General features: G+C 52.8%; 2 protein-coding genes across 8 annotated transcripts in view; one reads left to right on the top strand and one right to left on the bottom strand.

Moving 5' to 3' along the window:
- The window catches only part of CTNNA1 (catenin alpha 1), a 97,118-nt gene extending 89,503 nt beyond the window's left edge, over positions 1-7,615 (top strand). For all 4 annotated transcript variants that reach the window (XM_015876000.2, XM_085519296.1, XM_085519297.1 and 1 more), the window contains 5 exons: positions 458-568; positions 1,932-2,113; positions 2,874-2,979; positions 5,743-5,877; positions 6,609-7,615. In XM_015876000.2, coding sequence (XP_015731486.1) covers positions 458-568; positions 1,932-2,113; positions 2,874-2,979; positions 5,743-5,877; positions 6,609-6,896 — 822 coding nt within the window. In that variant the 3' untranslated portion in view covers positions 6,897-7,615. The remainder of the gene's footprint in view (positions 1-457; positions 569-1,931; positions 2,114-2,873; positions 2,980-5,742; positions 5,878-6,608) is intronic.
- Positions 7,616-9,599: 1,984 nt separating this feature from the next.
- The window catches only part of SIL1 (SIL1 nucleotide exchange factor), a 90,075-nt gene continuing 86,512 nt past the window's right edge, over positions 9,600-13,162 (bottom strand). For all 4 annotated transcript variants that reach the window (XM_015876024.3, XM_015876023.3, XM_085519314.1 and 1 more), the window contains 2 exons: positions 11,424-11,588; positions 9,600-10,033 (listed from right to left, as the gene is read on the bottom strand). In XM_015876024.3, the coding sequence (XP_015731510.2) occupies positions 9,686-10,033; positions 11,424-11,588 (513 nt within the window). In that variant the 3' untranslated portion in view covers positions 9,600-9,685. The remainder of the gene's footprint in view (positions 10,034-11,423; positions 11,589-13,162) is intronic.

A 13,162-nucleotide genomic window follows, 5' to 3' on the forward strand; every position in this document is an offset into this window, starting at 1 on the left:
AATTTCGATACGTTTTGTCTGTTGTTAATTCAGTCGATGCTTTGATTCATAATTGTGCTAAAGAAGACGTCCGTGGTTGTGAACCACGGCTTAAAGTTGTATGTAATTTTAGCTCCAGGATGTCAGGCGAAGCTTTTACATTTATCAAAGTTGCAAAAGGTGATGTTCATTTTGGAAAGACTTTCTCTGTATTTCGGCTCCTCTGTGCATTCGTGTCCTCTGACAAATCTCAGATGTTCAGTGACTGCTCAGTAATTTGGGGGATTTCTACCGTGTTTAACGTGAGCGCTCAGCTGTGCTCACCACACGTGTCTGTAAGGCCTGTCACACCTTCCTGTTGAGGACATTGAACAGTTCTTCCCTGGGCTTATTTCCATCCTCACAAACACGGCGTTCTCCTTGATTTTAGAGCCACTCAAACTGCTGTCTGACTCTTGGTGTGCTTCTCTCCCCTCAGACCCCAGAGGAGTTGGATGATTCTGACTTCGAGACGGAGGATTTTGATGTCCGAAGCAGAACAAGCATTCAGACAGAAGATGATCAACTCATTGCTGGACAAAGCGCAAGGGTAAGGAAGAACTCTGTGTTAGCAGAGCGTGTCCTGCCTTCAAGAAGCAGTTCAGCTCATATTGAAGATCCAGGTTAAATTTTGGTTAGGTCAGAAAGCAGAAATTCTCTGTTTCTGGTTTGCTTTTGAGAAGGAGTTCAAGTGAGATGCAGCAGGTGGTGTGATGGATGTCACAGACACCAGCGTTTTGTTGTAGATGGTCTGAAAGATCAGATTGCTTTTTGTACTGATGAGCTGCTGCATCCTTTGGCATCACAGAGAATCACAGAATGGTTGGGTTGGAAGGGACCCCAAGGATCACAAAGCTCCAACCCCCCACCACAGGCAGGGCCACCAACCTCCCCATTTCATACCAGCACAGGCTGCCCGGGGCCCCATCCAACCTGGCCTTGAACACCCCCAGGGATGGACGGGGCATCCACAGCCTCTCTGGGCAGCTGTGCCAGCACCTCACCACTCTCAGAGTAAAGAACTTCCCCCTGGTATCCAACCTACAGCAGATGTTGTAGGCACTGCCATTTAGTCAGGCAAGGAGTGTCTGCAGGAAGATACAGGACAAGTAATTCCATGGTGTGGCTGTGAGTTACAACAGGCAAATACCAGCTGTGTGAGCATCAAACTTTGCAGCTCAGGCATTTTTTACAGAAGGTTTTCCTATGTATAAGTTTGGGCACTGGGCCTTTAATCAAGACAATGCTGAAAGCAGCTGGAAAATGAAGTAATTTAAACAGAGTGAATTTCCTATGACTGTTTAAAATGAAAGCACTGATACGTAATACATAATCATTAACAGGTGATAACTTAAAATTGGTACACGGAAGGAAAAGCAGGCCTTACCTATTGCCTTTGTTTGACGTGTTCCCTTCTGGGTCGATAACAATTTATCCTCTTGGGAAAGTGCCACGAAAGATTTTTCTGAAGGCTCTTTTCGTCCACAACCAGGCAGGAATGGTGGGGCCTTATTTATCAAACTGCCGCATTGCCTTTGGAGCTGTGCTCACTGCCGGGGCTTTTGTGCTCTCTGGGAGGTGAGGCTGCTCCCTCCTCGCCGTGCTGCTGTTCTGTGAGGGATGGTAACATGTGGCAAACATGGTTGGAGTCACACAGTTTTGCTGTGCTTTGGATGTCAGCTTGTCTGTCTGGGTATTTTTTCTTCTTTAGAGCTGGTAGTAATTCATACAGCATAAACTTCATGTTCGAAATGGAAGGAAATTGCTCTGGAAACCCTCTAGGTAGAGGATTGCTATTAAAGTTTTATCCCCCATCTACGTAACTTAAATTGGCTATCAGTGAAGTGTTCCACAAAGCAAAGCCTTCTGCCTTGTGGCTGGGGGAGGCTCTGTGAGAAAGCTTTCTCTTTCAGGCTATCATGGCACAGCTCCCTCAAGAGCAAAAGGCCAAGATTGCTGAGCAGGTAGCGAGCTTCCAGGAAGAAAAGAGCAAATTGGATGCTGAAGTATCAAAATGGGATGACAGCGGTAACGATATAATTGTTCTGGCCAAACAAATGTGTATGATTATGATGGAAATGACAGACTTCACCAGGTGAGTGTTTGTAATTTGTGCACACAGCACCTCTCAGAGCTGCCTGAGATGGTGCTGGTCCTTTTTAGCAGCCTCACTTCTTGTAACTGTCAATGTTAACCTGTTAAAGCCTGGGATTAACCTGGGAGAGGTCACTGTGCAGCGACCGGAGCTGTTTAGATTGGTCTGTAGATAGACGCAATTGTTGCCTGATGTTCTTTCTTTCTTAAGGGGCATTTGGGCCCAAAGAGTGTATATATAGACATATATATATATATATATGCACATATATATGCAACTACACATAAATATAGCATTCAGTTCTTTACAACATTAAGTTCTATGGGCTTCTCGTTATTGCTGTGCTACAGAAATAGTTCCTCGCACAGTTATTTGCAAAAGAAAGAGTGTTTTTCTGATGGCTTTTGAAATCCATTTACTAGACTTCATACAACACTATTTTTTAAACTTGATGTTGCGTTCCATGCAAATTACAAATCCGCCTTCTAAAATGTTATCTCTCATCATAATTAGTTTGCTTGAAACAGTAAAGTTTAAGATGTTTTTATTCCTACATTTAATCTGAACGTGGGGAGAGGCTGCGGGGGGGATCTGCCTGGGAGGTGCATGAAGAGGCATTAATGGCTGCACCTGTGACCCGCCTGCTTGTGCAGCCTCATTTGTGCTGTGGGGTTTGCTGCCACTGTAATGAGCAATGGGAAGAGCAGCGCCTTGTTCCAGCTCTTGTTTTTCTGAAGGTTTGCTCTGTTCTGCTTTCCAGAGGTAAAGGTCCACTGAAAAACACATCAGATGTGATTAGTGCAGCCAAGAAGATCGCAGAGGCTGGGTCAAGGATGGACAAGCTGGGACGCACTATTGCTGACCACGTAAGTCACCATTCCTTTAATGACCCTCCAGCACAGATGAGCAACAGATGTTTTCGTGCTACGGACACGGTGAATGTCGCAGCCTGTGGTTACTGTGAGGGCTGGGCTGTTCTTCTGCATTTCCAGAGTTGTGTCTCCTGCTCGCTGTTCTCCTGCCATCCCAGCACTGCAGGCAGCTCAGTTTGTCCAGCCATGAAACCTGCAGCTCCTCAGCTTCAACCAGGTACCTGCAGTCTGACAGCCCTGCTCCAGCCCGGTGCCTTAACAGAGCAGGGCTGGAACTGTTCCTGTTGTTTTCCTCATGCTGAGGCTGCCAGCACTTTCCAAAGCAGTGACAGGGCTGTGTAGGCAATGCCATAATTACTGCACGTGGCCTGTTTGCACAACCTGTAATACTAGTTTTCAGGCAGCTTTTTAATATTGAACGATTTTCAGATGCCCCATAGGTGAATGGTGGCCTCACCATGATTCCTTCTGTCCAGCCCAGAGCTGATGGAAGATGCGGAGCCACGAATGCTGGGTGCTCTGCATCATCCCGGGCTGTGGTGCAGGAGCTGTGCTCTGTGTGCTCTGTGACCTGCAGCATTTGGAATGAATTGTGTAGGACTGAGCTCAGGGTTTATGTGGTGTGTCCTGGGCTGCTGCACAAGCTGGGTTGGAACAAGCAGAAACACCTTTGGTCTGAGTCCACACCCAAACTGCAGACATCATAATGCTCTGCCTTTAGAAGGTGCCCTGCAAGGCAAGTAGGTTAAGTCTGAGATCATGACTGCTCTAAACTGTGTTTCGTGCAGCTGTTGCTTGCTTTTCAGTCTTGCTCTGAACATAATTGATAATACCAGGCTTCTAATGAAGCCGTCTTACTCTGGAATTAAATCTTTGTGATGCAGATCTCTATTAAGCGTTACATCCAGAGGACTCTGTGCTCACCTCAGTGTGTTTATGGTGCAGTGAGAAGCGTTTGATGAGGAGCAAAAGCAGGAAGGTGTTGTTTAAAATGGGCTCCCAGCCGTAGCGCTGTGCCAGCCCCGATCCTGGGGATCAGGAGCCACTGCTGCTGAATGCAGGGACATGGAGTGAGGAGCAGTTTGTGTCACAGACCTCGGGGGGGTTTGGGGCTGAAGTTCCCAACGCTGCTGTTTCTGATTCATGTGTTTGGCACAAACCTGGTGGATGGTTCCTGCACTGAGCAGTGCTGGAAGGGGGGAGGTTAAATGGCTGCTTTTAGTAGACATCAGGTGGGTAAAAATGTAACAGATGAAGCACAGGTCAGGAGATAAATACCAGCAGGAAAGCACAGTTAGTCACTTTGACAGGAATATGGCTTTTTTGTGACTCCACACCCTGCTAACACTTCCACCTTACATATTTCATTAGACAGGCTTACATGCTCTGCAGACATACCTGACAGAGACAGAGGGCTGCGTGCAGCCGCTCCGGTGGAGCACGAATGTCTTCCTGTATCTCACATGGCTGTGAGCGAGCAGAGGGTCCTGGTGTCCCACAGCCCACGTGGCAGTGCTGCATCACAGCCCTGGTGTCAGCGTGTCGGGGCTCCCAGCTTCACAATGCAGCGCCTTCAAACATCCCAGCTGTTATCCCGGGTATTTCATGTCTGCTGAGAGGCATCGAGCCATCAGCCTGCAGATTTCCCCAGGGGTTTTCCTTCCATCCTTCACTCAGAGGAGCCGCCTGCTTGTTTTGAATGGGAGAACGTGAAGGAGTTCCGAGTACAACACAAATGAAAATGATTTGCAGCAATTCTCTGTTATTATTTTTTTTAATGTTGAAATATTTACAGCAGGGAAACCCACCCCGTTGTGCTGCTGCACACAGTGATGGGAGGCTGATGGCTGTACGTGCTGCTGGGACCACACAGGGCTGCCTCATGTCCTAATCAGTGTGGGAACCATGGAACCCTACAATGGCCTGGGTTGAACAGGACCACAGTGATCATCTCTTTTCATCCCCCTGCTGCGTGCAGGGTTGTCAACCACCAGCCCAGGCTGCCCAGAGCCACATCCAGCCTTGGATGCTGTCTTTTATCTTGGGTAGTTTCTCTTTGCAGACATCATTGGTTTTTGAACTGAATTCTCCGCTCTGCTCATCGAATTAGCGCACACAGTGTAGGCTGTGGGTTTCCCAGTCATGTCATATTGATGTCTGCTATTAAATAATATCTCTGATCCCATTTCTTACCTTCCCACTGCTGTTTGGTTGCTTCCTGCCACCACAGGCTCTTCCTAATTCCCACCCGTACAGCACCCCAAGCTGTGCACAACCCCCAGCCACGCTGCAGTGTGTGTGTCAGCACTCAGCCCCAGCTGAGCTGCTCAGGAGATGGACAGCATTTCCCAGATGCTAATGGCAGGGTTTCATTAACTCCTTGGCCCACGGTGTTTGTGAGCTCTCCCTAAAACATCTTGCACTGCTGGCTGGTATTGATTCACTTAAGAAAATAACCAGCAGACCTCACCTCTTTGTTATGCAGTTTTCACTTTGCTGATGGAAACCAAGAGAGCTGCAGGTGCCTCGGTGTGTTCGTAGCTTGGCTGGGGGGCACGAAGGCAACTGCTGCCACCCAGACCACAGAATCACAGGGTATCACGGGGTGTCAGTGTGTCGCAGGGTATCACAGTGGGGCATTGGAGGGTGTTTGGGTTCCCTACATGAGCATGTGGGGTGCTGGAAAATGCAAAGCTGAACAAGTTACTTCCATGGACTCCATCCCCACACCAACCCTTGCTGTGTCTCTCCCTGCAGTGCCCCGACTCGGCGTGCAAGCAGGACCTGCTGGCCTATCTGCAGCGCATCGCCCTGTACTGCCACCAGCTCAACATCTGCAGCAAAGTGAAGGCTGAAGTGCAGAACCTTGGAGGGGAACTCGTCGTGTCTGGGGTACGTAGGATGACGTTTGGTGCCACACAGCTCTGCTGCTTGATGTGCTCCTCTGTGGGAGGCTGAAGGCATCGTGCTGTCAGAGGAGTGGATGTGTCATTACACAGTAATGTGGACTCCAGGGTTTTACTGCCATTATTCAGCTTCTTCAGAACGTACATCCCCTCCTGCCATAAATTAGTTATGTGAGCAGGCATCTGCCATCTAATCTGCCGCTTTATCTGCTCCCCTGCAATCTGCCCATGGGGCTGAGTGCTGCCGGGTGCTGTTCAGCTCTGTCAGGTTACAGGGGAAGGCCCCATGTCTGCAAGGGAATTCTGTCTCATTTTAAAGCTCCTGTCAGTAGGAACCACCCTGCAAAGGGCTCCAGGCCCGGTGAAGATAACACTGCGCTCCTCCCTTTGTAATATAACTTCATGTTCCCGGCTGATTTAAATGTTTATTATCAGCAATTAAGATATTGCTGTGATTTTATTAATTTCATTAGAGAATAAGCTGCTTTTAAAGCTTAGTCCCAAAAGCAAACAGTGGAGCACAGATCCCTTCGGTTGCCATTAGCATGGAGCAGGCAGGGCGCAGTGTCAGCAGGGGAACATCACTGTGTGGATGGGTTCCAGGCTTTGAGCAAAGCCATCAGAGCAGTTGTGGGGTGGGTGCAGTGCAGAGCTCAGGGTGCTGCTGTGGGGCTGCTGGGGTCTGTCACCTCCTGTAACCCCATTCCCTCCCTGCAGGTGGACAGCGCCATGTCCCTCATCCAGGCGGCCAAGAACCTGATGAACGCGGTGGTGCAGACGGTGAAGGCGTCCTACGTGGCGTCCACCAAGTACCAGAAGTCGCAGGGCATGGCCTCGCTCAACCTCCCCGCCGTGTCCTGGAAGATGAAGGCTCCGGAGAAGAAGCCCCTGGTCAAAAGGGAGAAGCAGGACGAGACCCAGACCAAAATCAAGCGGGCGTCCCAGAAGAAGCACGTGAACCCGGTGCAGGCGCTCAGCGAGTTCAAGGCGATGGAGAGCATTTAGAGGTGCCCGTGTCGGTCAGTTTTTCCTTTAGGCCACTACTGCTACTGCCAGAACTCTGCTCTTAACATCCTGAGGATTCTCAGGAGTTTCCTACTCCTCCAAATGTATTTACTTAATATAATTTTGATAACTTTGTTTAGATCATGTGGGGAAATACTCAAATCACGAATCCTATCAGTATAGCTCCAGACTGCGGGAGTGTGTTCCTTTAGATTGCTTTTAGATTCCAGGGGTGTATTTCTAGCTGGAAATTATTTTGTATAATCTCGCTTTAAATGAAATATTCTATAACCAAAGAGGTTTTACACTAACACTAACAGTTAACGCTGATAGCTGAACCGTCCTGCTTGGAGACGGCCGTTCTGCCTTGTGATCCAGAGGGAAAAATTAAGGCTTTTCACTCAAAAAAAAAAAAAAAAGGTTTTACAAATAGATTATTGTGTGTATGTGGATCCTGCTGGGAGCCGAGAGCCAGTGAGCTGTGAGTGCCAAAAGGAGCTGAGAACACAGCGAGCAGCTCCTGCCATGGAGCTGCATGGCACACGGCTGGGCAGGGCCAGGACGGGCTGCAGTGCTCCCTGTGCTGCCTCCCATCCCTGTGCCCCCCGTGGCTGCTGGGGTCCCTGCTGGCTTCTGTGTGACACCAGAGCGGTAATGCCCGGCTGCAGACGGCGGATGTTGTTGCTGCAGGACACAATAAAGTTGCTTTTCCCACCCTGCGTTGTGCTGTTCGTGCTGTTGGCGCTGTGTGCATTTCCCAGCAGCTCTCGTTAGCTCCGGCTGCAGTGCTGTGCAGTGATGAACCTACAGGCATCGCTTCACCCCTATTTAATTACACACTGTGGGTGTTGGTGTGTTTTACTCCCACCAACGAGGTCCCTCCATCCCCAGAAGGCTGTGAGTGGTTCGTGGCCAGGGGTTGGTGCAGTGCTGTGACTGTAACTGAGTTTGAGAGCAGCTCCTTGGCAGTGCTTAGCTTATAATTCCATTTACCTCAATCACGGTTTACTGTATCAAGCCCTTTGCTGTCAGGTTACCAGCTGCAGGTCAGGATTAGGAGTTAATGTTGCCCATTTTGCTCCCAAGTGCTGCTGCCTCCAAGGACGGGTGACGATGCCCTGCAGTGTCAGTGCTGGCTGCAGCCCCACAAACACCCAGGGCCTCAATGCTGCACCTTAATGCCATAAACACATCCCACTCCTCCGGATCCCCACCTGTCAGCACCACAAACTGCAGCAAACAGACACTTGAATCCACCCAGGTTTAGTGTGAACACAAACTCATGTTGGGCTGTGAACTTTGGGAGCATCCCCAGCCCTCAGGAGCCAGCAGGGCCCAGGCAGGCAGCATCCAGCACAGGAGCGGCACCGTAACTTTATTAGAGCCAATTGAAAAGAATTACAGTAATTACTGCTTGATGCAATTAAGCTCTGGGGAAGGACTTGTGCGCTTCGTCTCATCCGCAGTGCTGGAGGGAAGGCTGTTCCTCTGGCAGCAGCGTGAGCACAGCCCAGAGCTGAGGAGCACACGGGGATGTGCTGCCAGCGCTGCCCTGCTCAGGGACACCACAGCTGTTTGTTTGTTGCCTCTGTGGGTGGAGGAGCACAGCAGGAGCTGCCCTGCGCCCAAAGGAGCAGCTCATCCCACGCAGTGCTCAGCTTACATGAGGCACAATGCAGCGCTGTGCTGTGCTGCCTGCTGGGCTCTGGCTGCCCACACTGCCCAGGTACCTCAGCAGCACCTTCCCTGAGCACCAGAGCGCTCCTTGGTAAGCAATGCCAGGATCAGCTTCCTTTCAGGACAGTGTTCTCCCTCCACCACGATCCTCCAGCAGTTGGTGGCAATGCCAATGGCTGTACTGGGCCATGAGCCGCTCACCCTGTGGCTCTGAGCTGTGCACATCTGTGCAGCCACACACCTGGGCACCATGGGACAAACAGAGCAGGGGGGGAAAGCAGGAAAGGCAAAGCCTGGCAGAACTGCAACCCCTGCACTGAACCCTGCTGAGGGCAGGGACAGCACTGGTGACTGTGCTTCCATGGGCACCACTGTCCTCACTGCTGCCCTGAGGTGGCCCCAGACCCCCACCACGAGGAGGGCACAATACACAGAGCACAGGGCCACACATACAGAGGGCACAATACACAGAGCTACATACAGCCCCGGAGTTTGGGGACCATGAGGGCCATGGGGCCAGGACACCTCAACCCCATTAAGCACTGCATGGTGCCCAGCACTGAGACCTACCCCAGCAGTGACAGCCATCAGATGGTGCTTATCCTTAACCCTACAGAACCCCAGCCCTGAGCAGGCAGCTGGGAATGGTTGGTGCTGGGGAACAAAACCAAAGCAGGTTTTTAATCCCAGGGAGGCAGCTCCAATAGAAACCCAAGGAATGAGAAAAACAAACACTAAAATCAATACTTGCAATAAGTGCCTCCCTGCAGCGGTGACAGCCGGCCGACCACAGCCACGGCCAGGAACAGCTCAGCACCCACTATGTCCTATGATGGGAGGAGTGGACCCACAGACTGGGCTGCAGAGGGCACTGGCAGCAGGTCCTTGTCTGGAGGGCAGCAGCAGTGTGAGCTGGAACTGCTCCATCCCTCTGGGCACAGACCTTCCCAGTGATGCTCATTGTGAAGGACGGAGCCCCCAGCACCTCTGTCCGGTAACAAACCCATTGGCACACACAGGAGGAGCTCCCTTAGCTCAGCCATTTATTCCCGGTGCACTGACACAGCCCAGCACACATCACACCATTGTCCCGACCCGTCCGAGCTCCATCCTCAGCTCAGCTCCCGCACGATGCTGTTCACAGCGCCCAGCAGCTCCTGGAAGTACCCGTCCCCATCGCCATCCCTGCGCTCGGCAGCTGCCAGCTCCTCGTACTCACTGCGCAGCATCCCCAGCGTGGCACTGAGCGCCGTGTCCCCGCGGAACCGCTCCCTGCACAGCTCCATCAGCACCGACACGGCCTTCAGCACCTTCTCACGTGCGTCGTGCTCCGGCAGAGCCAGCAGCCCCGGCACAGCCACACACCAGTCCTGCTCCAGCACCGCCGGCACCAGCTGCACCCGCCGGTACTGCTGCACCTTCTCCATGTGGTCGCTGTGCTGAGAGTCCTCCAGCAGCATCTGTGGGGGACAGGGGGCAGGTGATGGCACAGGGAGATGAAGGAGGATTCAGGCTTCTGCGGAGCCAAGAGCAGAAACCCAGAGCCAGAGGAGCAGAGGGAGAGCAGTGATAGGCACAGGATGGCCCCATCTCCATGGCCAGCTGGGTACCCAAGGGTGTCTATGGTGCCCTCCCTCAATATCTTCTTTCTACCATCCCCACTCCATCACAGCACTCTGTGCCACTGAACTGCCAGGCATAGAGACAAAGGAGTGATGCCCTATTTCCCATTAGGGCTGCTGCTGAATGCCCATATGTACTTTGGCATTCAGGATTTGGGATGAAAAAAAGAGGAGACAAATATCATTCAGACACTGCTTTGCACTTCAGTGCAGAGCCAGCACTCACAGGGGCTGGTGTTACTGTATGATTTTAGAAGCACATTTTCACCCAGACAGCCCCAAACCTGCTGGCCCAGCCCTGCTCCCCACCAGGTTCCATCGTGTTTTGGTTTTCCCTGCAGGCCCTGGAAGGGGCTGAGCCTGGTGGGCTGCAGGCAGCAACAGCCACGTGTGGGTACAAACATGAGGCTCTGCAGGGCATGAGGAACCTCCAGCAGCCAGAGCAGAGCTGGGGCTGCATGAGGGGCAGCATGAGATGTGGCAGGAGGAGCCAAGCCCACCAACCCTTGTGCTGTAGCAGAGGAACAGGGCAGCATACATTACAGTCATAAAGGTCAATGCAGAGGAAGGGCAATACAGGAGTGCAGAAGGAGAGATCAGTGCAAATAGAATGGTGCTACAAAGGAAAAGGTGCTCACCCACCTCTGAACATCCAGACTTGCACGAAAGACTCCTCAAGGAAGAGATTTCCAACCACAAACCCTCCCCAGGGGCAGTCAGCCCTTCAATGAGGCCTAAAAGAGGAGCAGGCAGCCCCCACCCCTTCCTGCCTCACAGCTGAACTGCCTTCACCTGTGCTGCCAGGGCTGACCCTTCCCCAGGTGCTCCATCAGTGGCTCAGGCTGGGACTCAGCATTTCCCATACAGGGAATCAGAGCTCACACCTGATGGGATCTCAGCCATCACAGTAACGTGCACCTTCACATAATCCCATGGAGAACAACTGTTTTAGAGCTCAGCCATTCCTCTGCGGAGCCTGGAATCTGAGCGTTAAAGCAGCCATAATCTGCAGGGCAAATTGGCCATAAACAGAGCGAAAGTGGATTTAACTCCCATTCTCTGGAGTAAGAGAGACGCACAAACTAAATAACAAGCGGTGGCGAGGAAAGGCGGCGTTTGAACTGACATTTGCAGCATTAATCCCTGGTACGTGGAAATAAAGCTGCGGGAGCTGCAGGTCCAGCCCAGGAGCTGGGAGGGCTCCGTCCCCCCGTCCCACAGCCCTCACCTTCTCCACAAAGAGGTCGTAGAGCAGCGTCACGGCGCGGACACACAGCGCTGAGGTCCCCGGCTGCCTGAAGAGCCCACGCAGCACCTGGAGGCCGCCCAGCTTGAGGAACTGCTGCTGGGCGTAGGGGAAGTGCCTCAGCAGCGAGGAGAGAGCAAAGAGCGCCTGCAGGAGAGCAGGGGGAGCAGGGCTGTAATGCAGCACAGGGGGCACAGGCTGCCCACACAGCGCCCACACAGCCCGGCCATGCAGAGCATCCCAAACCTCCCCAACCCCACCCACCACAACCCGCAGCTGATGCCCACCTGAACTCCCATCACTGCAGGAGTTGGGCACCCACGGTGACACACAGCCAGCACCTGCACTGTCCCAGTTCCTTCCCTTTGCCTTTGGCACAGAGCCTGGCCATGGGCAGAGATGGACACCAGGGAACATCACCTCTCCTGCCTCATGAGGGCAGAGGACCAGTCCAGGAGCAACATCTCACACTGTGAGTGTGGCAGCAGCACACGTGTGCTCCCTTCTGTGTCCCTAACAGACGGGCTGGCACAGAGGGGTAAACAAGGGTCAACAGCCCCTTTCTGATGGCTGCTCCCAGCACAGTGCTGGGTGACACCACCCTCGGGCACAACTATGGGGCCATGGGGGTCTCATAGAGATCCAGCCCCGTGCCATGGCAAGCCTTGTGCCCTGCTCTGAGGACAGATCCAAGCTGACAGCCATTGCTTCCCCGACCCCATTTGTTACTATTTTACATCCCTGCAGTTGCCTCCGGTAAATCAGTGATGTTTCCGTCTCCTTTCTTACCATAGGCCAAAGGACCGGGGAGTGAAGGATGCACTTCTGGCCTCGCTGCAGCACAGTGCTGCGAGCATCGGTGCGGAAACCTGCAGGCTCGGGCACAACCCATCATGGGCACCTGGCCTGGGGGCTGGGGGCACTGTGGGCACAGGAACGGGCTGCGGGAATTCAGTTTTTCCTCTTGGAAAAAGGCCTCAGCTCTGCCCCAAAGTGCCACGTGGGTACATGGATGGCACTGAGCTCAGGGTCCTTACCCAGCAGGGGCTCAGAAGGGGCTGGTGAGGGTCTGTGCATCCCAGCCACGCTTCCCATCGCACACTGAGCTGCAGGTTGGTTCCTGCAGGCACTGCTCCCACCCAGCAGTGAGGGAGCAGCCAAACAGCTGCGGACTGCTCAGCTCCTCCCAAGGCTTTGCTATGGACCAGAGAGGAACATCTTTGTGGAAGCTCCTTGTTAAAACTCATGCAGCACTTCACTGTTTGCCCAATGGCGGGTACATTAAAGACAAACAAAAGAGCTGTGAGTTGCCTCACCCCATCGAGTTCCATCTTGCGGAAGGTCACCATGTTAAAAAGTGGGGCTGGATGTTCAGGAGCCGACAGAAAATGTTATGGCCAACAAACAGTGGTGGCATCAGATGCCAAATGGAGGGTAATTAGATCTCACGCTCCGGGGAGCACGGCGGGGAGGCAGCGAGGGATCCCCGACCCAATGGACAGCGCTGCACATTTGGCTGGGGGCTCTTGGAGCCGCTCAACACGCTGCGCAGCCTCCGCTGCCGGCCACAGCCGGGGGCAGGACGCAGGGCGGGCGCTGGCAATTAGCTCCTTCCAAATGTCAGCTCCTGTGCTTGCAGCCCTCTGAGCCTGGTGCCTGCTGCGGGCATCCCCGCCTCCCCCCACAGCTGAGCTGCAGCATCCAGCCTGTCCCCCAAGGCA

Source organism: Coturnix japonica, chromosome 18, assembly GCF_054131305.1.
Source record: "Coturnix japonica strain WE chromosome 18, WE-NBRP24, whole genome shotgun sequence".
In the NCBI taxonomy this organism is placed as follows: domain Eukaryota; kingdom Metazoa; phylum Chordata; class Aves; order Galliformes; family Phasianidae; genus Coturnix; species Coturnix japonica.